This window comes from Cetorhinus maximus, chromosome 2 (genome assembly GCF_964194155.1).
Source record: "Cetorhinus maximus chromosome 2, sCetMax3.hap1.1, whole genome shotgun sequence".
Classification (NCBI taxonomy): domain Eukaryota; kingdom Metazoa; phylum Chordata; class Chondrichthyes; order Lamniformes; family Cetorhinidae; genus Cetorhinus; species Cetorhinus maximus.
Window position 1 is genome coordinate 41,754,532 of NC_135880.1, and position 26,657 is coordinate 41,781,188.

A 26,657-nucleotide genomic window follows, 5' to 3' on the forward strand; every position below is an offset into this window, starting at 1 on the left:
ATTAATATTTCCATTGGCTAGAAATCCTGGCCAGTTTCTCTTTTATTTAATTTGATACCTTGGCCTGGATTTTCGCAGAGTGAGGAGGACTTTGGAGCCATTTAAAAAGGACAAGGTGGGACCCTGTCCGGGATAAGGATGCGGGAAGCGAGTTCACACCCTGCACTTCTGACCTGGCCAGCTCCATTGTGTGGGTAGGCATCTATTAACTCCCCGCAGTTTTTATGGAGTTGGGCCAGCTTCTCCATGACTCGAGGTACACAGAGCTCAGAGGAGTCATGAACCATATTCTGTAACTGGGAACCTTTTGAAATTAAGTTCAAATGTTTTTACCCATGCCAACCCATGGCTCTTTCATGCCCAGTTAACACTATGTACAGAACCAATGAGCCCTATAGTAACAATGGCATGAGAGAAACCGCTTAGAAAAAAAAATCCATTCGTAATTCTTCGGAAAAAATCTGGTGTTCCTACAATCCTATATAAGTGTCAGTCAAGCAGAACATTATAGTATCAATAACAGGAGCTTTAAGCACTTTACATCTCTTAAATATATTGAGACATTGACAAAAGAGATCACAGAAAAATCTTATTATAACCATATAAAGATGTCAGCCAAGCCAAGTCAACAGTTCTTTCTGGCTTTGGAAACATCCTCCCACTCTCATAACCCCTTTATGGGTCTGCACTCTCAGTGAAACCCTGGGGGCCTCTCTTTTCCCTAATCAGGGACAGTGATGCAGATTATGAACAAGAACCCTCAGCACAGAGAAGGCATCAATTTTGTGCCCTTAGCCTGTGGAGCCCAATGTCACCCCGTTCAGTAAATTTATGTGGTGGGTTGTTCATGGTTCATGATCACTTTACAGCCACCCTGATGGTAATGTTTTAAATATTGACTTTGTAGGAAGCAAATGCGATACTTTCCTGACTCAGTGCTACCAGCTGCCAATACTAGACACCATCTTTGTGAGGAAGAAGCACCGTGGGAAGGGATATGGTCTACAGATGCTGGAGGATTTTGTTGACTGTTTCACAGAAGATACACTGGGTCTGAAATACCCACTCTCAGCCTCCATGTATGGAGGTAAAATGAAATATATTTTGCTTTGTAAAAAGGGTTTTCTTGAGAATTGATAAAGTAGAATTGTTGGAACATGTAGATGCTTTGAAAAAATTAACTTGTGAAGGTTCTAGTAAAAATATAATTTACTGCAGAAAACCTGTGATTTATCATTTAAAAAAAAATTATTAGTTATTTTACTAAAATATAGCAAAGTCCAATGGAGAATACTCAAAGCTCCACATCCCGAACATCAGTGTTGTGAAGTAAATACCCTTTAGCGATCTCCTTGGCTTGATCATCCCGGTTTATCCAGAGCATTTTCATTATGTTAGCATCTTTTTCAGTTAAGGAGTGTTGGTGTTGCATGAAGTTTCAGGAGTGCATATTACTACGACGATAACTTGATACAGAGTAGTGTCTTAGGCCCAAACCTCTTCAGAAGCTTCACCAATAACCTTCCCTCCAACATAAGGTCAGCAGTAGGATTGTGCAATCGTCAGCGAACAATGTTCAGCACCATTCAAGAGTCTCCAGTTAATGAAACAGTCTGTGTCCACGTGCAGCAAGACCTGGAGAACATTCAGGGCTGGGCTGACAAGTGGCAAGTAACATTCATGCCACACAAGTGCCAGGCAATGACCATCTCCAACAGGAGAGAATCTAACCATCTCCCTTTGACTTTCAACGTCACTATCATCGCTGAATCTCCCATCATCCATATCCTGGGGATTACCATTGACCAGAAACTTGAGTAGACCAGCCATATAAATACAGTGGCTACAAGAGCAGGTCAGAGGTGGAGAATTCAGCAGCAAGTAACTCATCATCTGACTCCCCAGAGCCTGTCCAGCATCTTTAAAGCACAAACCAGAAGTGTGCTGAAATTTTCTCCACTTGCCTGGATCAGTGCAACTGTCGAAGCTCGACACCATCCAGGGCAAAGCAGCCATTTGAGTGGCACCACATCCACCACCTTAAACGTTCACACCCTCCACCACCAGCACGTAGGGGCAGCAGAGTACCATATACAAGATTCACTGCAGCAACTTGTCAAGGCTCCTTCGACAAAATCTTCTGAACCAGCAACTTCTACCATGTAGAAGAGCAAGGGCAGTAGACTCAAGGGAACACCACCAACTGGAAGTCCTCTTTCAAGTAGCACAACACCCTGAAATGTAACTATACTGCCATTCCTTCGCTGTTGGTGTATCAAGGTCCTGGAACGCATTCCCTAACAGCATTGTGGTGTATCTGTACCACACAGACTGTAGTAGTTCAAGTATGCAGCTCCCCACCACCTTCTTAAAAGCAATTAAGGGTGGGCAGTTTGCTAGCAATGCTCACATCACATGAGTGAATTAATAAATTATATAACACCTTTTAAAATAGTAAAATGTTGCAAGGAGTGTTGAAGGTATTAAAGGAGGAGAGAGAAGTAGAGAAGCAGCAAGGTTTAAGGATAATTACAGTTGCATTAGCTTAATAATGGAGGAAGCTCAGCTGCCATTATAACAAGCTGATCAATAACATTCTTTACCTTTATTATACTTGGCTCCTTCATTTCTTCAGTTTGCAGGAAGTATTTGAACAATTATCCTGATGACCACAGCCTTCTTTGGGAGGTTGAAGGTGTTGGGCACCCGTTCCAGCGAGTTCGTATTGCAGACAGACTACTGACACAGATCTCCCCTGTAAAAGGTAATGCAAGAAACTTCGACTGAAGCTGCCAAAGTCTTGGCTTCTCGTTCCACCTATCTGAACCTGACAATTGTTATCTCTCTTTCCCATTCTCCCCATGTTTTAGCTAAATATGTTTGCCAATTTAAAAAAAAATCTGTGTGTATTGGGATTTCATATGAAAGGATGATTTCTGCAACTTTTCTGCTGTACTTGATTCCTGTCAGAACGGTGATGTACAGAACAAGTGTGCAAACCACGTTTGCGGAATTTAATCCAGGCAACAGAAATCTTGCCTACTGGCTGAAGAGCCAGTGAGAGCCCTGTGACGCTTCCTTTGGGGAAAGCCCACTGTACAAAGTGCCAGTAAGGCAATTAAGTGGCCAGTGCGGGGCCTTTCCAGGGACCAAGGACTCCAGGGGCGGAGGTCCTGCCTTCTGAGCTGCTAGCCAATCAGAGGCTGGCAGCTGTTCAGTGCATGTCATGTCACCAGGGGAGTGGTGGCAACGTCCGGTAATGCACCCACCTGAGACCCAGGATCAGCGAGGGTCCCACGGCACAGATGAGTGAGGGCAGGATGTGGTCGCAGGGCGAGGGTCATGGGGGATGAAGTTCGGAGGCAAGGGCAAGGGTTGGCTCTCAGCTCGCCTCCCTCCCATCCCCCTGCTGGGGTCCCTCAATCAGGCATTGAGTACCTGCCGACCTCACTGCCCTGGTTGAATACCTGGTGACAGGAGGATGTGACCCTGAAGTGGACATTTATCACCCACTTGGGGGCCTCAATTGATGTGGGACAAGAAGGCGGCCATCGGCCTTCCAGCCCTGGACTTGTTTGGGGCAGAGATGGGAAGACAGCAGGGTCCCCACTCAGCACCTCCTACCTGATCAAATGCCTCCCCATCTCCAAACTCACTTTGGAGGAGGGCATTAAATTCCACCCCATGCGTTGCTGAGTCTGAACTCTGTGTCCTGAAACCTGATCTTGTTTAATCTGCGTGAGACCTTGCAGCTCTAAAGCCTGCAAACGGATTTTGTTTTTAAGCAGCATAACTGCAGAGGTTCTCTCAGTTGGTCAACCTTGGTGACCATTTACGACAACACAACTTGTAATTGTCTAGTGCCATTCATGCAATAAAGCGTCCCAAGGCGCTTCACATGAGCGTTATAAAGCAAAATCAGACATCAAGCCACGTGAGGCCATAGGGCAGAGGACCATAAGTGCTTGATCTGATTTAGTGTAGTACCCTGTGTGAGCTGAATGTCTTTTCTATTCTTGCATATCCATCTTCGTGGATGACTATTCCGGATGAATATAGGAGTCACTGCAGAGATGGAAATACCAAGGCTTGTTAGACCTTAATACATATTGGAACATAAAAGTACATTCTGAGAGGGTGGGGTGGGGTGGGGGTGCGCTGAAATGTGCGCAAATTGCTTCCCACTTACAAATTCTAGGTGAACTCCTCAACCATTTTCTAATGTTAAAGTGCAAGTAGGAAAACTGCTTAAATAAAAACAGAAAATGCTGTGGAAAGATTCAGCAGGTCTGTTAGCATCTGTGGAGAGAAAAACAGAGTTAATGTTTCGAGTCCACACGAGTTATATGTACTCGAAACGTTAACTCTGTTTCTCTCATCACAGATGTTGCCAGATCTGAATTTTTCCAGCATTTCTGTTTTTCTTTTGGATTTCCAGCAGCCACAGTATTTTCCTTTTATTTTAGGAAAACTGCATTACCTACTCCTAAAATGGGTGCAGATTTATGTGTTTTTTTTTTAAAAAAGGATACCTAAAGTATTTTGGAGTTATGCATGACACAAGTATAAATCAATGAATCAGGCACAGGGAGGAATTGTGGCCCATTCATATTGCCCTCGAATTTCAAACCATTTGATTTTAAAGACTGGATAATTGGAAATACCATAAACCGGTATACTGAATCATGGTAATCAGTGCTCCGCTGGGAGCACAGTATAGCAACCTCAGGACAATGTTTCTGTTCTCTTTCTGCTTTATACAAAACGTATGATGCTAATTTTCTGTGCAGTATGTTGACAATCTGGTCATTTGTGTTGCCCTCAAGGTATGGATGTCTCGCATGCTGATGAACATGGACCAGTAAGAGGAGAATCTTCATCCCTAGACTTAACAGAGAGCGAAACTGGAAGGCAACTGTTTAACAAAGTGGAGAGGCAACCAAATATCTCGGAACTGTCTGTAGGTCCCATCCTGCTGAGTTTCTCTTTGCACAGGATGGCTGGCATAGGGAAGGGGCTGAGAGAGCCTAGAATGATCGGAACCTAAGGAAATTGAAGTTATTTTGTAGAGAGCAAGTCACTGTCACTGTTATCTCAAAGTGAAGCTTGTTGACTTATTCAGGAATTCCTTAAGATTGTTTCATGAATAGAGATTATTAACAGTGCATTGCTGACTGCTATTTCTTGAGAGGTTTAAATTTTAATTTTTGTTCTTCGGTAATTCTCCCGAACAAATCTTTTTTTCACTTTCACTAAAATTTCCCTATTTCTGCTACATTGTTTGAAAAAATAATTAATTTTGAAAAATTATACAATTTTCATTTTTAAAAAATTGCCAGTTCAAAATAGCCTCTCAACAAACTCACTTCAAGATGCGAACTACTACGCACTTTTCTCCTGAAGTAGAATTATGTACGTGCAAAATAAAGGCAGAAAAGTCTGCAAATATACTATTGTCCGCTTTCACCTGAAATGGACCAGCTGTGTATTTCCAGCAAATTTAGGGTTGGAGAGTTCAGACAGAGCAAGAATTGCACGTTATGGCATCAACAATTGGGTAACTCTGTTAGCACTGGTTGTGCATTAAATTTGACCTCAGAACCTGTAGCCTAGAGGGGTGGACATTTAGCCAGAATGTTCCCACTCCTGATTGCTATCCTGTAGTTCTTGTTGGAAAGTGTGAGGATGTGGATTTTTGGTGAGGACAGGGTTGTGCTCAGCTCTAACGGCCCCATGATGGTATAGTAAGCTGACGCACTGGGCCCACAAATGAATGGCCAGTTGAGTGAAACTGGATGTCTGTGCCAACCTTCAGAAGTGCCATCTTTTGGACGATATAATAAATTGAGACCCCAATCTGTCCTCTTGGGTGGATGTAAAAGATTCCATGGCACTATTCAAAGCAGAGGAGGTGTGTGCTACTGGTGTCCAACATCAGTAAAACAGATTTGCTGGTCATTTAACTCATTACTATTTGAACCCTGCTATTCCTAAATTGGCCACTGCGATCACCTACATTACCAGTGACTACACTTCAAAAGAACAGAATGGGCAGTAGCTCTTTGGGGTGACCTGAAGCTTTTATATGATAAATGAGTGTTTGTCATTTGATGTGGAGAGAAAGATGATTGTGTAGAATAATGTATTTGTAGCTTAGGGGGAACAGGAGAGGACAGTTCAGAGGAGCCCTGAACATAATACTATGGCAAGAGAGATTGTGGGTTAGAGGCGAGTAATGGGTTGTGCATTGTACAATTTTGAATGTCCAGACCAGGAGTGCACAAGATGTTGGAAGAGTTTTGCTAGCTGTGAGAACAACAAGAACAACAAGGGACTGACTGCTGGGAGCATTATACAGAACTGAGTGTTATGGTGAAAAGAGTTATAGGGCATCAAAGGGAAATGTAATTTCTTGGAGTTAGTTTAACAATGGAGGGAATGTGGGAATTCCATTTGAGTGGAGGAGATATAAGCCTTTGCTAGATGAAGGGTAGGGCCTTCAAAGGTCAACAGAGGAAGCTTGCCAGAGTTATGAAGAAACTGTCTTTTGAAGAAGTGAGGGAAACAATATTTTTATTGCCTCATTGAGGAGCTGAGGCAAGATGAAGATCTTGGTGATTTATGAGAAGATTAGAGTTGTGAACACACACAGGGCATGCACTCGGAAGTAAATTGATAAATGTAGAGTGGAATCAACAAGAAGAGATATAATTGGGCTATAGGTGCTGTGGGGCAGGGATGGGGGGAGTTATTGATACTGAGAAGGAACTGAAAAGAGAACCCTAAACTAAAGGCAAAATATTTGAGTTAATGGATCAGTCATCAACTGAGGCACAATGCTTTTAGAGGAGCTAGTTAGTTACAGGGATAGCTTTGGGGCACTTTTGCTTAGAAGTGCCCAGTGCCTTTTTGAAGGTTCTAAGGCAATGACAAATGAATGATTCACTAGGGTATTCAAGAACAGGAGTTCCAGACGTGTGGTATATCAGCAACAAAATCAGCAGTGGACTCATCTTACTGGAAAACATACCAGCCACAGTAGATTAGGTGAAAAATTTCAGAAGTGACTTGAATTAACTGCAGCTTCAATAGCATAGGATGGTATTTGGGACGATGAGAAAGAGTTTTTTATTTTGGATAAGGTAAATATAAACAAATCTTCAAGGTGGACCAGAAGAAAGCGATTGAAGAGACTGCATGGAACGGGGCTGTGCTTGGAGGAACAGTTCTTGAGCGTAATGGGAAAGAATCCATCTGGACTAGAAATTTCACCGGAGTTCAAAGGGCTGAGGATCTGATTGGTCTGGCAGGGATAGGAAGTTGTTCTTTCTTCAAAGCTTTTCTGATGGTAGAAGGTTATATTTCTGTTTTTAGTGAAATGGAACAAAAAATGGAAAAGCTGAAATATTAGCAATTTACTAGACTGAATAAGGTCGATGTTGTAACATTTATCATCTCTTTCAGACTGAATTGCATGCTCACCAAGAACTGCCAGGTGCCTCTTCAGTCCTTTCTGAAGGTGAGATGATATGCCAGTCTATTTTGTAAATTGCCTGTCTGCTGTTGAGCACTGCATATTGTTAGAAACTATGTAAAGTCTGATGGTATCTGCCACCTTTCTTTTGTTGCTGATTTTAAAAAAAAAATAGATTCAGCTATATAGTATGTTAACGATCCCTGTGGAGACCAATAGCCTTTCAAAAAAAGTGAATTTCCCAACAAAATAATCGCACAACAAGATTTTACTCTTTAAGACTTCTGCTGTTGCAGACAAACTAAAATCAACAGACTAAATATTGCTTAATAGACAACTAATATAGCAAACTTCAGAAAAGGTACTTTCCCATTGACTAATTACCTCAACTGAAAACACTTAATGACCTGTTTATACGTTACTCCATGCTCTCAGCAGATATATGTAGCCATACAGATATGTCCCACACTTCTTCTGGCTTTTCAAACAGGCTCCCTTCTCCCTCCCACACCAGGGTGAGTCTTCCAGTGTCCTTTGAAAGTCCCTTCACTCAGTCTTCTGAGTATCCTTGGACTGACTTCTAGCCACAAGGCCCATTCCTGTGAATCCTTGGTCCCTAAGTCTCCAATAGCCCCATCTCTTCGAATAGAAAAAACAGTTCTCCTTGGTAATTAACATAATACGATCTTTTCCTCTGCTTCGCAAAGCAAAAGCTGTTTTGGCTTCTCTGGGTCTATATCTAGAATGACCAGCTGTCCCTTATTTTTTTTGTGGCAAGATGTGAAAACTGACATTTGAGTTTCTATAGGTTTCAGCCTGATGTCTCTTTCCCCATGGCAATCAAATGACATGGGCCTGTCCCAGGCAGAGTTCAGTATGATTTTGTCACCCCCCCCACCCCATTCCAGAATATCCTGTTTTACTTTAAATTAAAGGAGACAATTTCAAATATAAAGTCTCACATTCTTAACAACTGGTATCTAGGTTCCATCTGCTGTTGCTGGGCCAGGGATTTGCTGGAGTTAGTGATTTATCCTTCAATTGAAGAAAGAAGAACTGTTATGTTGGAAAATGTATTTTTGTGCCTCTTCCTGGTGTCACAATAGACACATTCTAGTTTAGAAAAACACTACAGCTGAGTGGATGAAACCTCGTTCTGTGTCTCCCTGCCCCTGTGCAACTTTCGATTGTGTTTCTAATCCACAAATCACAATTATTATCGATGGGTTTTAGAATATTTTAAGTTCTAGAAAATCCATAAATTGACGATATTTAATCAAAGTGACTGTTTATTATTTAGAAGGTTATTTACCTGGCATTGCTCAGGGTCAGAAGATTTAGAAATTTGATAGCTGTTTTCTTCTGGCATTGGATGCGGGAGTCGCGACTAAGTGCGGTAGATGGGTCAAGTGGAATTAGACGGCAGGGCTGTCATTGGACCCAGGTGGGGAAGGAGGAGGAAGCAGATGAGAGGAGGGTGAGGTTGGACTTTACTCGAGTCCCTGGACCTGACAGTGCTCAGTGGGGGGAGATTTAAAAAATGTCTTGGTTTCTGGGTCAAACTGAATGTTCATGGTGAGGTGGAGGGGGAGGAATTTGTTTGACCTTTTCATGATGTTTGTTGCCTTCCTCTTTGAGTGGAGGAAAGGGATTGTGCTTTGCATGAACGGAGTCCCGGCATACATTAAAATTGCTTGAAGTAGTTCCTGTTTGCTAAATGAATTGCTAACATTATCATGTTGCTGTTCGTGGGAACTTAATGTGCACAATTTGGCTGCCATTTTTCCTGCACTACAGCAGTGTCTACACTTGAAAGTACTTCATTAGCTGTAAAGTGCTTTGAGAGGTCTGGTGGTCTTGAAAAGCACTGTATAAATGCAAATAACCTTTTGAAGGGTACTGCAGCTCATGATGCATGGATTGTGGAATTTACATTATTGTTGGAAACTGACTAATAGTAAAAGAGATAAAAGTAAAAAAACTGCGGATGCTGGAAATCCAAAACAAAAACAAAAATACCTGGAAAAACTCAGCAGGTCTGGCAGCATCTGTGGAGAGGAGCACAGTTAACGTTTCGAGTCCGCATGACTCTTCAACAGAAGAGTCTTATAAGCTTATATTTCACCCCTTTTCTATTTTTCCTTAGTTCTGTTGAAGAGTCATGCGGACTCGAAATGTTAACTGTGCTCCTCTCCACAGATGCTGCCAGACTTGCTGAGTTTTTCCAGGTATCTTTGTTTTTGTTTTGTAATAGTAAAAGAGATTTGCTTCAGTTATAAGATTTACTTGGCTTGGAGGGATCACTGATTTTTGTCACTTACATAATGCAGCAGTGTTCAAGATATGAATAAGTCCTTTCGTCATTCAATGAAGTGTTATTTCAGCAAATTACAAAAGTTTGTGCAGGGGAAAGTTATTCTGGATATTTTTAAAATTTCTGTTACACCTAACTGGAATAGATCAGAAACAAACCTCTATATATTGACACTAGATGGAAAGTGTTTTTAAGCAATAAAATAGTGCCAATAGAGGGTTTTACAGTTGATATTACAGGCATTGAACAATGTATTTACTGCTTATAGCCCCATCTACAGGCGCAACTGGTAAATAGTGGCATTTTTAGAATGCATTTTTCCATTGTAGTGGTCAGACATGGGACTCTTCTATGCATTTTGAAACAACTTTGTGAAACACTGATTTTAGTATGTAATAGATATTTCAGCTTGAACTGTTATTTTTGTCTCATGTTTGCCAACCCACTCCAAGTTCATCTTGTCATCACTGTGGCGTTCTCTCCCGTCTTGCCCTGTCCCCTTTCCAAGCTTATACCTCTCGTGAGCTCCTTCAATCCTCTTCCTAATCCATTAAGGACCACTTGTGTAATCTGCCTGGCCCCCATGCTGGGTGACATTGTTAATGGCTCCCTTTCTTCTTGCAGAAACTCTCTCCTTTTAAAAACTGCCATTTGCAAACGTGACATAAGAAAAAGCTTTTTCACGTGACGGGTGGTTTGGGTCTGGAATGCACTGCCTGGAAGTATGGTGGAGCCAGGTTCAATTGAGGCATTCAAGAGGGCATTAAATGATTATTTGAATAGAAACAATGTGCAGGGGTATGGGGAAAAGGCAGGGCAATGGCACTAGGTCATAATGCTCATTTGGAGAGCCGGTGCAGACACGATGGGCCAAAGGGCCTCCTTCTGTGCCGTTACAATTCTATGATTCATTGTCACCACCTGTAGAGTAGGGTTAACATCAGAAGCGTACAAGATGCTGATGTAATAATGATGTCAGATCACATGACTGAGAAGAGCACTCTGGAAGGTGGAGAAGCTCCAACCTTGTGTAGTGGTCCAAATGTGTAAATACTTGCTGTAAATAGAGTAATGATTTTAAGAAACTACAGACTCGAGCAGCATACTTTGGGAGAATAGGCAATCCCCAAAACCCCCATCTAGACCCCAAATACACAACAAAACACACCCACCTTCTGAACCCCAATCCTAGATGTATCCATTCTTCATTGCCCTCTCTCTACCCCCTTTTGTCTCTTATGTCTCCAGATATGGTTTTATCCCGTAGATCTCCTCATTTGTCTCAAAACACAGCATTCCTCCAGTCTTGCTTAGAATGGCCATAATCATGGTATGGGGAATAAATTCACCCTGTGTTAAATTACTCCTGAGTTAGCTTTGAAGCAGCTCAGCTGACACCAGGCTGACAAGAAGAAAGAGCTTTCCTATTTCCCATTTCTAATGTGTCACATCTCAATGAGCACACAGAAACTATCATTACTTACGGGTGTGCTATTGAAATAAAAGACAGTTCTTAAATTGATTTCCTTTTCAATGTACACCATTAATCTTTGTCATTTGCGGGCTGTTGCTTATATTTTATCTTGGTGTTTTTTGAAATGCTTAGTTTGTGACCTCCCATGTTCCAATAAAATGTTTGTTTCCAGAGCTAACCAGACCACCTGTTGCTAAACGGGGAAGAAGCAGCCAATCCAAACGTTCCAAACCAGGAAAATGTCATGTTGATTCAGAACGAAAGCATTTAAATGATAAAGAGAAGGCAATTGTGCCAGCAGTGCCTAAGGATCAATTAAACAGGTAATTGCACCCACTATATATAGCTCAGCTAGTTTAAACAGCTACAACACTGGCATCTTACCCAGCAATGTAGAAAATTGCCCACAAAAGGCAGGACAAATCCAACCAGGCCAATTACCGCCCCATCAGTCTACTCTCGATCATCAGTAAAGTAATGGAAGGGGCTTCAACAGTGCTATCAGGCGGCACTTATTCAGCAATAACCTGCTCACTGATGCTCAGTTTGGGTTCATTACAGCCTTGGTTCAAACATGGACAAAAGAATTGAACTCCCGAGGTGAGGTGAGAGCAACTACCCTTGACATAAGGGCAGCATTTGACTGAGTGTGGCATTAAGGTGCCCGAGCAGAACTGGAGTCAATGGGAATGGGGGGAAAACTCTCCACCAGTTGGAGTCATACCTAGTACAAAGGAAGATGGTTGTGGTTGTTGAAGGTCAATCAAATGAAATCAGTCCCAGGATACCGCTGCAGGAGTTCCTCAGGGAAGTGTCCTAGGCCCAACCATCTTCAGCTGCTTCATCATGGACCTTCCCTCCATCATAAGGTCAGAAGTTGAGGTGTTTGCAGATGATTGCACAATGTTCAGCACCATTCATGATTCTGAAGCAGTCCAAGTCTATTTGCAGCAAGACTTGGGCAATATTCAGGCTTTGGCTGATAAGTGGCAAGTAACATTCACACCACACAAGTGCCAGACAATGACCATCTCCACCAAGAGAGAATCTAGCCACCTCTCCTTGACATTCAATGTCATTACTGTTGCTGAATCCCCCACTGTCAACATCCTGGGGGTTACCACTGACCAGAAACTGAACTGGACTAGCCATATAAATACTGTGGCTATGAGAGCAGGTCAAAGTCTAGGAATCCTGCAGTGAGTAACTCGCTTCGTAACTCCTAAAACTGGCCCACCATCTACAAGACACAAGTCAGGAGTGTGATGGAATACTCTCCACTTGCCTGGATGAGTGGAGCTCCAACAACACTCAAGAAGTGGGACACCATCAGGACCAAGCAGCCTGTTTGATCAGCACTCCATCCAACACCTTCAACATTCACTCCCTCCACCACCGACACACAGTGGCAGCAGTGTGTACCATCTACAAGATGCACTGCAGCAACTCCACAGCTCCTTCAACAGTGACCTCTACCACCTAAAAGGACAAGGGCAGCAGATACATAGGAGCATCATCCCTCCAAGCCACACACTATCATGACTTGGAACTATATCGCTGTTATGACTGATGCAATTGGTAAAGCGGAGTTATTTTAAAAATCCCAGAGGGAAACTTTAAACAACTGTCATAACCAATAATTTTAAGTTTGAGATGCATTCTAAATTCAGGAATCAGATCTTGAGGCTTTACATTAAACTAATTCAAACATTTTATTAAGTTACATAGGTTAAAAATATATGTACACATGGCTACAAATTACTACTATCATACCTTTTAACAAATTCCCAAACTAATCTCCATTAAGGGAACAGCAACCCATAGAATTAACCTAACACCAGGCAAAGCATTTTCACCTTACGAATTCAAAATGAGGTTCTTTTCACTGTGGAGCCTGTTGGACCAGTTGGAGGCTTACAGCTGCCTTTTGATCTCACATTGCCTCTGCCTGCACACCTGAAAACTGCTGAAGTTATACCTACCACCACTGATTGAATTCAGATTCTCAATGTCTCACCAGCCTCTTTGAACTTTATCTCTTAACAATGAAACCCCTTTCATAGTACCAATTTTATTGTAATATGAACATATTGCTTGGTAGCTGCTAGGAAGGAGTCAAGTTTTCGCCCCACTTCTTGAATGCTGTGTGCAAAAAAAATGCAAATACACGTTATCTCTCTTCCATATCAAAACTAGTACCCATCAAAGCATCCAGACTAGCTGGTTTTAATCCAATTAAGACACATCTGCAGACAAACCTCTACTTTAAAAGAAAAATATTTTCCAAAATATTAAATACATTAATAGTTTCATGACAATCGCCATTGGGTCAAAATCCTAGAACTCTCTCCTTAACAGCACAGCGGGTGTTCCTACACCACATAGACTGCAGCGGTTCAAAAAGGCAGCTCACCAACACCACCTCAAGGACAATTGGGGATGGGTAATAAATGCTGGCCTAGCCAGTGACACCCACATCCCTTGAACGAATTAAAAAAATAAGGACCATATGTGAAGGTGCCTGATGTTTTGTCAGTCCACTAAACAAAACAGATATGCTTGCTGCAGTTCCAACATATTTTCTCAGATATAAAATTGTAGCCCTGACCTATGCTTTTGAGTTTAAACAGGAGAAAACTCTTCATATTTTAAAAAAGCTCAGGCATTCAGGTTCATTGAGTGCTGGGGATTGGTACTAAATTTGTGCTGACAGAAATGTTTCTCTTAAACATTTTAAAATGCTTTTTTGAAAAAACAGAAAATCTTAACCAGCTGGAAGAGAAAATCAGTTGGAAACTAAATAATGATGTCAACTCAAGATACCTTTTTTTTTGTTCCTCTCCAGTTTGATCCTTATTTTTTGCTGGTTTCCCCTTTTTTAGGCTTCTCTGTGGACGTGTGAAATATGCTGGGATGTTTTCTAGCCCATTGTGTCCAACTGATCATTCTTCACCTATCATGACGGGCAGTGAAGTTATTGACGTTTGGCTTGGGGTCACCTGCTGCACCCACTGTAGTCCACAAGCACCCTCTTTTCCAAGAGATGGTGTTGGGGTAAACAGGAGTGTTTCTCTGGCCAAGTTGGTTATTTAAAAACTGAAAACCGAGAAAGCTGGAAACGCTCAGCAAATTCGGCAGTATCTATATATATAAAAAAAGCAAAATATTAATGTTTCAGCATACCTGATCATCATTTGATGGCACTCCTGCCTCTGAGTCACAAGTCCCACTCCAGGACCGGGATTTTCCGGCCCCGCTGAGGGGGGGACCCGTCTTGGATGAGTGCCCCAGCCAGAAGTCCCTGGACTTGCAGCGGGACTGGAAGATCGGCGGCGGGCGGGTGCGGAAAATCCCGCCGCCGGACTTCAGCACAAAAATCAAGGCGGACACTGTAGTGCAGCACTGAGCAGTGTTGCACAGTCGGAGGTGCTGTCTTTGAGATGAGATGTTAAACTGAGGCCATGTTCCTGCTTGGGTGGATGTACAAGATCACATGGCACTATTTTGAAGAAGAACAGGGGAGCTATCCCACCGGGGTGGTCCTGCAGTGTCACGGCCAATATTTATCCCTCAATCAGTGTCACAGCAGCTATTATCACATTGCTGTTTGTGCAGTTGTATTTCCTATGTTACAACAAAGTACGTAATTGGCTGTAAAATGCTTTGAGATGTACAGTGGTCATGAAAAGTCCTGTATCAATGTAAGTCTTTCTTTTTAAATGTAGAATTCTTTGTTTCTCTTTCACTTCCTGATTCCTCAAATTAATAAGTGCTGTGTGAGATACCTGAACATTTATCTGAAAATAATGTATTTTCCCTTCAGATATGAGACTGGAATATATACTCCAATACGTCTAAAATTTCAAGTTGTCAACATTGCCCTAGCCTCTCTTGCAGCTCTTGCTATTGCCAATGACAATATTAGTTCAGTTCATATCTACATTTGTATAATGCGCTGATAAAGATGTTAAGGCAACTGGTTTTACGAGCTTTCTCACACAAAAGAAATGTACATGTTTTACAGTTCTGAAGCCAGGGGAGATGGAAGTGACGATGCTCCACAAGCAATTGGAAATCAGGAAATGTGTGCTTTTCCAGAAGGTCCCACAGAAGTAACATCAAGTGATGTTGTGTTGGGCCACACTGACCTCCTGGAACAGGATGTTGAGGTAATTAGCGCGTTATACAGAGGGTTGAGAATGTGTGGAGCAGACTGCTCAGCAGTAGTTCAGGGTGGAGTTGGATAATTATTTTGCCAAAAGCCATTGTGGAATATAAGGAAAAGAACATAGTATGACACTTTTTGAATGGTGGGGATCAGCTAGATGTGCCACAACCATATTTTTCAGTCTTGTACTACCCATGTACTTTTTTAAAGTAGGTTGTCCAAATAGGTGAACAAATTCCTCATTCAGCAAGATCAATATTTCTGTGGCGAACCTCAAAGAAAAGATGGACTAATTTGTTATCTGTTTTAAACTTAGGGTAAGGAATCTTCATCTGAGACAATTCCAGAACCAGTAAACTGCGAAATGACAGATCAGGTTGTTCAGGACTCAACCAAGGCTGCGCAGGTAATTCCCGATGACCAAGTTAGGGCTGTGGAGGTGATTCCCGAGGACCCAGCCAGCGCTGAAGAGGAGATTCTCAAGGACTCGACCGAGGCTGAAGAGGAAATTCCCAAGGACTCAACCAAGACTGAGGAGCAGATTTCCGAGGACTCGATTAAGGCTGAGGAGGGGATTCCTGAGGACTCAACCAAGGCTGAGGAGGAGATTCCCGAAGACTCGGCCAACACTGAGGAGGAGATTCCCAAAGACTCACCCAAGGCTGACAAGGAGGTTCCAGAGGACACGACCAAGGCTGACGAGATTCCTGAGGACTCAGACAAGGCTGAGGGGGGGACTCCTCATGAGTCAACAAAGACTGAAGATGAAGTTACTCCAGATTCAACAAAGTCTGAGAAAGAAATTGCTCAAGATGCAATGAGGGATAAGGAAGTGATCATTCAGGTTTCAACAGAAGTGGATGAGGAAGTGAATGAATCTATGAATGGAGCACCTGCTGATCAGTTAGAGAATGAGCCTGAAGGACCCAAATCTGTAGAAGAATTGAAAGGTCATAGTGAAGGCAACATGATGAAAAAGGTATTGTTTGAAATCCTTTCATTTCTCTTTCCTACCCTCATTTGGATTCACAAATATACTCCAGTTTCAAAGATAAATGAGTAGAGCAGAAGATTTTTATTCTGCTTCAACTGTTATGTAGATCAATTGAAAGGAGACATGTTTACGGGATAGCCTGTACCCATATTCTAGTAGAACATATTACTAATATAAATCTTTTGGTTTGTTTAATATTGAGCCTTCAAAAGTCATGCAGGGAAGCATTTCTTCAATCAGGATGTATAATAACTATCACAGCTCCCTTTAATGACACTGAAGAGCCTGTTATGGTTTATAGACCTCTGTCAGGTAGTTGAAAAAAAAAAGAAACTGTAATAATACATCTAATATAGTGATGATCTGTAGACCATATCTGATGTTTTACTTGTCTTTGCATTTAGGGTGAGATCCCTATATAGGAACAATAGGACTTAGGAGCAAGAGTAGGCCATTCTGTCTTTCGAACCTGTACTGCCATTCAATTAGGCTGCTAATGGTTATGGTCTCAACTGCACATTCCTGTCTGCCCTCCCATAACGCTCGACTCCCTTGTCTATTAAAAATCTATCTAATTCAGCCTTGAATAACTTCAATGGCCTCCACTACTCTCTGGGGAAGAAAATTCCACAGACTAACGACCCTCTGAGAGAAACGTTTCTCCTCATCTCCATCTTAAAAGGGAGACCTCTTATTCTTAAACAGTGTCCCCTAGTTCTAGTCTCCCCCTCAAGTGGAACATCCTGCTGGCATCTGCCCTAACAAGTCCCCGCAGGATCTTGTAAATTCAATAAGATCACCTCTCATTCTTCTAACTCCAATGGGTGTAGGCCCAACCTGTTTCACTTTTCTTCATAGGATAAGCCCTTCGTCCTAGGAAAGAGTCAAGTGAACCTTCTCTGCAATTATAACTTTTTATATCTAATATCTTTTTTCAAATAAGGAGACCAAAATTGAACACAGTATTCCAGTTGAGGGAAGGAGGGAAAAATTAAGAATACAAGAGAAAGCTAGCTAGAAGAATTCCTATAGATATTTTAAAAAGCAAAGAGTTAACAAAGTGAGCGTTGGTCCTATAGAATGTGAGGGTGGGGAATTAATAATGGAAAATAAAGAGTTGGCAGATGAATTGAATAGGAATTTTGCATCGGTCTTCACTATAGAGGATATAGGTAACATCCCAGAAATAGCTGTAATTCAGGAGATGGAAGGGAGGGAGGAACTCAAAATTACAATCACAGGGAAGTGTTACTGATTAAGTTGTTGGAACTGAGGGCTGACAAGTCCCTGGGTCCTGATGGACTTCATCCGAGCACTTGAAAGAAGTAGCTAGTGAGATAACTGATGCAATGATTTTAATTTTCCAAAATTTCCTAGGCCAGGATTTTCACCTTGCCGGGTGGGCCCAGGAGTGGTCACGAAGCCAACCACTGCCCACGATCAGGCCTCGACATTGATTTCTTGCTGGCCAATTAATGGCCAGCCGGTGTGAAATGACAGAGCTGCCTCAGGGAGCTGAAGATTTATAACATTAAAAATTAAAAAGTTAGCAATGTTAAAAACTTGTCCCCTCATGTGACTCTGTCATCTCCTGAATTACAGCTATTTCTGGGATGTTACTTGTGTCCTCTAATGAAAACCGATGCAAAAATACCTGTTCAATTCATCTGCCAACTCCTTATGTGACTCTGTCTCATGAGCAGGGACATGTTATGAATGAATTTAAAAAATTTTTATTTGCTGTTGGAAACCTCATCCCGCCCATGGATGAGGTTTCCTAAAAAATTCAAAGGCCGCTTGGCCTTGTCGCCTGTCTGTCAACCGTAATGTTGGATGGGCAGTGTAAAATTTCATTCAGTTAGTACTTTAATGGCCTTAATAGGCCTGTTAATTGTCGGCAGGCACGCTGCCAACTCCTGCGCGTGCCCACCAACCAAAATATCATGCGAGTGTGCCACGACAGTGGGACGCTCGCCTGATGTCATCATGTGTCATTTTGCCCTCGAGTGGGTCGGGCACGTGCCCGCCCACTTAGCGCAAATTTCTGCCCATAGATTCGGGGAAGGTTCCATTTGATTGGAAAATAGTGAATGTAACTCCTTTATTCAAAAAGGAAGAGGGAGAAAGCAGGAAACTACAGGCCAGTTAGCTTAGCATCTATCATAGGGGAAATGTTAGAAGCTATTACTAAAGATGTTATAACAGGGTACTTAGATAAATTCAAGGTAAGCAGGCAGAGTCAACATGATTTTGTGAGAGGGAAATCATGTTTAACCAATTTATTGGAGCTCTTTGAAGAAATAACACATGCTGTGGATAAAGGGGAACCGGTGGATGTTCTGTACTTAGATTTCCAGAAGGCATTTGATAAGGTGCCCCAATAAAGGTTATTGCGGAAAGTAAAAGCTCACAGTGTAGGGGGTAACATATTGGCTAGCTAACAGGAAACAAGAGTAGGCATAAATGGGTCATTTTCAGGTTGGCATGATGTAACGAGTGGTGTGCCCAGGGATCAGTGCTGGGGCCTCGACTTTTTACAGTTTATATAAATGACTAGGATGATATGGCACTGCAGCTGACATGTTTGAGTGGTGTGTTTTTCTGTATCATTGGTATTGGTAAGCCTTAAGTCCATAATTGAAGTGGGTAATAATCCAGGATCTGATAACTTGATTTGGTCCCAGTCTACTTAAGTAAGAAACATATAGGAACTGAAGTAGGCCATTTAGCTCCCCAAGCCGGTTCAGTCACTCCTGTCTGATCCTGCTTCAGCTCCATTTACCCATTTTTACTTCACAGCCTTTGATGCCCTTGCTCAAAATAAATCAATTTTAGTCTCAAGTATCAACTGATTTGACATTGAGAGCATCAAGAACTAGAGGGCACAGGTTCAAAATAATTGGCGAAAGAAGTGAATGTGATGTGAGGAAAGTTTTTTTTTCACCCAGTGGGTGGTTGGAGTCTGGAACAAAATTCCTGAGAGGGTGGTGGAGGCAGGTTCGATCGAGGTATTCAAAAGGGAATTGGATTGCTACCTGAAAAGAGAGAATGTGCAAAGTTATGGGAATAAAGCAGGGGAGTGGGACTAGGTGGAATGCTCTTTCAGAGAGCCAGTGCGGACCTGATGGGCCAAATGGCCTCCTTCTGTGCGGTAAAGATATTGTGAATCTTTTGGGGTCCTTAAAATTATATCATCTCTCACCCTGCTAAACTCAAGTGTACACAAATCAAATAAAACCCGTGCTTATACTTCAGCTCTTTAAGGCCCGGTCTCACTATTGCATTTGTACTGCCCCCCATCTCCAAGGCCTTTCCTGAGGATTGGTGCCCAAAACTGAATGCAGTATGGGAGCTAACCATGGCTCTGTATAATTGAAGCATCATGTCCTTATCCAATCACCTTGTGACAAAGGCCAATATTTCATTACCTTTTTGGTTACAATTTGTACCTGTGTACTAGCTTCTAGTGATCTATACATAGTCACCCAAATAACACGTTCCTCCACAGCTACTGCTCTCTTGGCATACTAAATTTAAGAGCAGAATCCAATCATCATGGGACAGTATTCAAACTATTGTCCCATATATCTTTCTGCAGATTATAGCAAAATGAAGTCATTTTCCAAAGTTAGTGAATAGGCTATTTATGCATTAAGTTTTGATTCTCATCAAATACATTGGCAAATGGTTGCATCTAAAGTGCTTAAATGTCAATTAATAGGGGCAATGTCAAGACAGTTTTTATTTTTCTGTTCAGGATGCAGAGCTTGAAGAGGAAAATGCTGAAGAGGTTCTTACACCGAATGAAGGTGAAGAGTCTGAACCATTGCAGGGTCCAGCAGTTAACAGCAGTCCTTCCAACCACCATGCCCCTGTTCCAAATAAGGCTGCATTGGCTGAAAGCAGGGAATTGCCTGATGTGCAAGCTAATGCAAAGCCATCTGATAATGGCCATGTTTCAGTTAATGAGGAAGTATCTCAGCACAGTACTTTGGAAGGTGAGGGCATTTCTGATGATTTTTCGAAGACTGCTTCTGCACAACATGAAAGTGAGCCAGGGGAGTCCAATGCCCCAATAGACCTCAGTTTAGGTCCCTTACTTGTGATTGAACTTGAGGATGTTTCATTGAAGCAGGTTTCCACTGTACAGCTGTCAGGAGATGAAAACAAAGAGTCTGATGATCTGAAAGATCAACCTTCACCCGCTGTGGTTGAGAAGGCTGCTGACAGCAGCTCGGAGGAGATGGAAATGGAAGTACCAGTTGTGGACAGACGAAATCTGAGAAGGAAAGTCAAGGGAAACAAAGGACCTCCCAAGAAACGAAGCAAGGTAGCAGCTTAAGTCCAGGTTACACCATACGTGTGTAACTAATTATAGCACACTGTGTTACAGGAGATCCAAAATGACAGAAATGGTGTTTACTGAAAATTGATCCTAGTCTGTATTTGGGACACTGATTTATTGCTTTAACCTCAGTGCTGTATTGTACAGTAGCTTGATATTGCAAGCCCTATTTCCTGTATTCCAGTAACAGACTCTAGCATTTATCAGTCACAATGCTATATTAAATAAAAATTCAGTTCTAGATTTTTGATGTTTGTTACATCTTTTACAGGTTTCAAAAAGGAGAAAAGTCCACACATGTGAGGAAACTGTTCTATAAACATCAGATCTTATTAATTTTGGAATGTAACTATAGAACACACTGATCCTACAAATGTTTAGTTTAGTAATTATTACAGGAGAATGATCAGTAAGACTAATTTAATAGCATCTGGGTTGTAGTTTTTGTTCTTTCAGTTTTGGGACTGTTTTTAAATACTCTTGACAGTAATATTTTGATACTGTACCTAAAATGTAGACTGTTAACTCCATCACCACAATTTTTCAGTTTTACTTCAGTGGTTAAGTTTGGTAATCCAAAGAACAACTCTTGTGTTGATAGCCTGCTTGGTGCATCAGAAGCAGTTGAATTAGACCAGTACAATACAGCACTTTGGTATGTTTCCTGTGATTTCAAACAGGGACATCTGGACGCTGAGATATTCCAACTTTTCCAGTTGTAGTAATTAACGTTTGTTCTTAGATATTTAATGTCTAATGTTAAAATAAACTTCTAATTTTATGTCTTTGTTCTAGTATAGAATTAAAGCATTGAGGGGGCAGTCAGTTGTCAGGGACTTCGCACTATTGATTAACTGGTAGAACCTGCTCAATGACAAGATTTGTTTCTAAGAGGTTTATTTGATCTAACATTCACAATGTTAGACACAGTTTTACTGATGGAAATCAGTGCTGCAGAATGCTTAAAATTTCTACATTCTGAAATGCAATGCAAAGAATATCTTTTTAGCCAAGCACTATGGATTTTTTTGTTATGAAAGCACAACCACTGAATGAGAGAGAATTCGTACTTTTTACATTGTTATATAGTGTTTTAAGAGAAAATGCTTTTGTGGAGTCTGAGTGCAATGAAACACTATAATAATTTAAAATAAAAATGCAGATTAGTAAAAACTTATTGTAATTAGAGCTGCTCACTTTTCCCTACAGTGCTTTTTACATTGTTGTAAGGGTGGTTAATAAGTTCACCTGCATCCTGTTGTGGTTGCGTTTTCCAATCTGTTATGGTTTTACAGCTGTAGTGTTTTCAATACTGTCCTAATATCTGCTTTCTACTTATGTTAGTCAGAAAATGCAAAACTATTTAATTCTGTCTCTATTTTTTATAATTTCACAGTTCTAGGCTTTTTGTCATTTTAACAGTGAGTCTAGGGAGGGGGGGAATGTTGAAATCTTTAAATACATTCTGCTATTTGAGTAGATAACCATTATGTATTTAGTAATTTACATTGGTACTGTAGAATGTTAGAAGTTTTTTGTGTATGATGCAGTTTTTATAGTGAATGTCTGTCGTAATAAAAGAATTTTGTTTTTTCTTGCTGGATGTTGTCAAATTGTGCTGATTTGCTGACCTAGAGCAAGATTCCATTGAGTCATAAAAGTATTCACCTGACTTGTATGTTTATGTCCAAATAATCAAATCTGTCTGTCCAAATTTAATTACTCCTCTTTATTGCATTGCCTCACAAAAAGCCTCTTTACATACAAAAATCACACTGCATATGGGAGACAATTTCTTGATAAATTTATTTGATTAAACATGCAGAATAATTTGAGAGAATTGTACATATAATGGAGAATATTTCTTGATCTATATATTCTAAGCCAGAAAATAGGTTGAAGGCATCATCAACTGCAATTTAAAATTCTAATCCTCCTTTAAACCCCTTCAGGGCTTCACCTCTCCCTGTCTCTAACTTCCTCCAGCTATACAATGCTCTTATTTTTTTCCCTCTCCTTCCTTCAGAACTTTGTGTACCTTGGACTCTGGGCCTCAGTGAATTTCCATCACACCCCCATGATTAGAAGCTGTACGCTCTGGAATTCACCACTCCACACCCACCGCCCCCCACCCCACCACCTCCAAATGTCCCCACCTTTTAAGAGCCTCTTACTATCTTCCCAATAGTTCAGTGGCCATTTTTGGCCTGTGTGAAGCCTATGTTTTAGTTTATGGCTGGATTGTTGTGGAGTGTGGATACTGCAGTTGGTGTAAGTGGTGCTCACAGGTCAGTACCACTTGCACTTCTTATCAGCAAGGATACAAATTAAAATTTTACATCAGAGATGAGTTCACCCTATGGAATAATCCAAGTTGACATATCAATGGAGTACTAAATAGGTGCTGCATTGTCAGAAGTGCTGTCCTTCAAAGAATATTAAATATTCATGACAACTACCTGAGGAGAAGGGACTCCTTACCAACATTCTTCTCTCAATCAATACCGCCAAGAGAATAGATTAACTAATCATTCAATACACTTGTTGCACTGTCTGTAACCCTGAATGGTTGCTGTGTTTGCATGCCATTGTTCTTCATTGTGTGAAGCATCTTGAAGTGATATGATCCTAAAAAATTGCACGTTCTTCCATTGAGTACAGGCAAGGCTGAGCATTAAGGAGGTAAATTCCCTCAGGACTGCTTCCACTCTGACACCGTAACTTCAGGGAAAACCCTCTTTACCCTTTATAATGCTCTGAATTTATTACCCTCCTATCCTCCCTTACTCCATCCCTCCATGTAAACTCTTCAGCCTATATTCACAGCCATCACCCTGACTTTTCCATCCCACATGACCTCACTTTTCCCAGGCTACCAATCACAGATAAGATGTTATCTCTGACCATTCCCTTGTATCATTTTGCACCCACAAACTCCTTCTCCCTCTCAACCTTACTTCCTTCTTCCTGCCATAGAAAAAAAAATCACTTGCAACTGCACTGTCTAATCTTTGGCTCTCCATTCACAACATTTCTGCAGCTACCGCTCTGTTCAACCATACCCTCACCTCTACCTTATGATGCCAAAGATCCCACTAAAGCCATTGCTGTCTCACCCTGGCCAAGGAATACAGGGTTGAATGGATGTGGCAGACAACTGATTTAACTATTCACCACAAGATCTGCCTTGCTCACCTAAAGCACTATTCAATTTCCATGTCACTCTATTGTCCATATGGAGATTCATTTCAAGTACATTGCTCATTTCATTAATTGAATAATAACAAAAAGAAAATTGCCCTATCACCGAGATCTAACTTAAATTAAAATGTATTAAAGATTATTCCAATGCATTGAAATAATCAGTCATTGAGTCCCACCTTGAGTGCATGCCCTCATCCATTCATCAAACTCAAGTTAAAAGTCCTAATAGAGAAGGGCACAAACAAGTTCAGGAAACGATTTTGTCCTGCATCTGAAGAATTATTGCCTTTTCCCTGAACACATCTTAACAGTAATACTGAGACAAGGGCTGATTCTTATTGTTCATGACAATCTTTACTTATGTCAAAATTCTTCGAGAGCAGATTTTTTCCAGAAAGAACTGCTGATCAAATACCTTTCCTATTCCCCCTCTGCCAAAGCTTCTCATGTTTGCAGGAATCATCCTGGATTGCAAAGATGATCTCCAGATTCTTTACTCTATTGCAAACCATCTTCTTAAACTCCTCTTCCCTGTCTGCTTTGTTCTTCCGTCCAATAAGTGAGGAGCTCATGGTCTTATTTGTCATTAAGATTGAGACCATCTGATCAGCTGCTTCTACCACTTCCTTCTCCCAGTCCACCAAGCCAAAATTCCTCTAAGATACCCCCATCCCGCACAGCCTGAACTTGTATTGTTTTCCAGTTTCTCTATCTTATCTCCCCTCTGAGCTCATCTTGTCGCACCCACCTTCTGCTCCTTTGAGACTATTCCCACCAAACTGTTGTCCAACTAACTTCCTTTCCCAGCTCCCATGTTAGCTGATATTGTTAACTCTCCTCTCTCTTCAGGTGCTGACCCCTTCTTAAAAATATGCCACCATCACCCTTATCCAAAAAAATTTACATTCAGTTTGAGGGAGAGAGGAGTGGGTCTGAGACTAAGTTTTTAAACTTAAATAAGGGCTATTATGAGGGCATGAAAGCTGAGCTGGCTAAAGTGAAATGGCAAATTAGGTTAAGGGATAGGTCAACAGAGATGCAATGGTTAATATTTAAGGGGATATTACAGAATGCGCATTCTAACGAATAAGAACATTTCCAAGGGACGGACACCCCATCAGTGGTTAACGAAAAAGATTAAAGATAGTATAAAACTTAAAGAAAAAGCATATAATTGTGCAAAGATAGGTGGAAGGCCAGAAGATTGGACAGAATATAAGGAACAGCAAAGAATAACTAAAAAAACTAATAAGGAGGGAAAAATTAGACTATGAGAGAAAGCTAACCAGAAATATAAAAATAGATAAATATTTTTTAAAAAAAAGAGTTAAAGCGAATGTTAGTCCTATAGAAAGTGAGTCTGGAGAATTGATAATGGAAAACAGGGAGATGGCAAATGAATTGAACAGGTATTTTGCATTAGTTTTCACTATAGAGGCTACAAGTAACATCCTAGAAGCAGCTATAAGCCAGGAAATGGAAGTGGAGAAGGAAGTCAGGAAAATTACAATCACCAGGGAAGTGGTACTGAGTAAATTGATGGAGCTGAGGGCTAACAAGAGCCTGGGTCCTGATGGACTTCATCCTAGGGACTTAAAAGAAGTGTCTAGTGAGATAGTTGATGCATTGGTTTTAACTTTCCAAAACTCCCTATATTCGGGGAAGGTCCCATTGGATTGGAAGATAACAAATGTAACTTCATTATTTGAAAAGGGAGGGAGACAGAAAGTGGGAAACTGAAGGCCAGTTAGTTTAACATTTGCTGTAGGGAAAATGTTAGAAGCTATTATTAAATAAGTTATAGCAGGGCACTTGGATAAGCTCAAGGTCATCAAGCAAAGTCAACATGGTTTTGTGAAAGGGAAATTGTGTTTAACCAACATGTTGGAGTTCTTTGAGGAAGTAACACCTGCTGTGGATAAAGGGGAACTGGTGGATGTACTGTACTTAGATTTCCAAAAGGCATTTGATAAAGTGCCACATCAAAGGTTATTGCGGAAAATGGAAGCTCATGGTATAGGGGGTAACATATTGGCTGGATGGAAGATTGGCTGTCTAACAGAAAGCAAAGAGTAGGCATAAATGGGTCTTTTCCAGATTGGCAAGATGTAACGAGTGGCATGCCACAGAGATCAGTGCTGGGACCTCAACTGTTAACGATTTATATAAGTGAATTGGATGAAGGGATGGTTGCCAAATTTGCTGATGAGACCAAGATTGGCAGGAAAGTAAGTTGTGATGAGGACATAAATAGGCTACAAACAGATAAAGATGGGTTAAGTGAGTGGGCAAAGATCTGACAGATGGAGTATTACGTGGGAAAATGTGAAATTGTCCAGTTTGGCCGGAAGAGTAAAAGAGAAGCATATTATCTAAATAGTAAGAGATTGCAGAGCTCTGAGGTGCAGAGGGATCTGGATGTCCTAGTGCAAGAATCACAAAAGGCTAGTATGCAGGTACAGCAAGTAATCAGGAAACCTAATAGAATTTTTTTTATTATTCATTTACAGGATGTGGGCATCACTTGCTAGGCCAGCATTTATTGCCTGTCTCTATTGCCCTTGAGAAGGTGGTGGTGAGCTGCTTTCTTGAATCGCTGCAGTCCATGTGGTGTAGGTACACCTACAGTGCTGTTAGAGAGGGAGTTCCAGGATTTTGACCCAGCGACAGTAAAGAATGTTATC

General features: G+C 41.3%; 1 protein-coding gene across 10 annotated transcripts in view; it reads left to right on the forward strand.

Moving 5' to 3' along the window:
• Positions 1–26,657, forward strand: part of LOC144693754 (soluble lamin-associated protein of 75 kDa-like) — a 104,341-nt gene that overhangs the window by 64,251 nt on the left and 13,433 nt on the right. For 8 of the 10 annotated variants that reach the window (XM_078563794.1, XM_078563758.1, XM_078563767.1 and 5 more), the window contains 9 exons: positions 908–1,087; positions 2,636–2,764; positions 4,827–4,960; positions 7,465–7,519; positions 11,435–11,585; positions 15,287–15,431; positions 15,747–16,409; positions 20,182–20,754; positions 21,041–22,368. In XM_078563794.1, coding sequence (XP_078419920.1) covers positions 908–1,087; positions 2,636–2,764; positions 4,827–4,960; positions 7,465–7,519; positions 11,435–11,585; positions 15,287–15,431; positions 15,747–16,409; positions 20,182–20,754; positions 21,041–21,088 — 2,078 coding nt within the window. In that variant the 3' untranslated portion in view covers positions 21,089–22,368. Of the gene's footprint in view, positions 1–907; positions 1,088–2,635; positions 2,765–4,826; positions 4,961–7,464; positions 7,520–11,434; positions 11,586–15,286; positions 15,432–15,746; positions 16,410–20,181; positions 20,755–21,040; positions 22,369–26,657 lie in introns of those variants that run through there. The other 2 variants (XR_013579596.1, XM_078563819.1) reach the window with 1 other exon arrangement.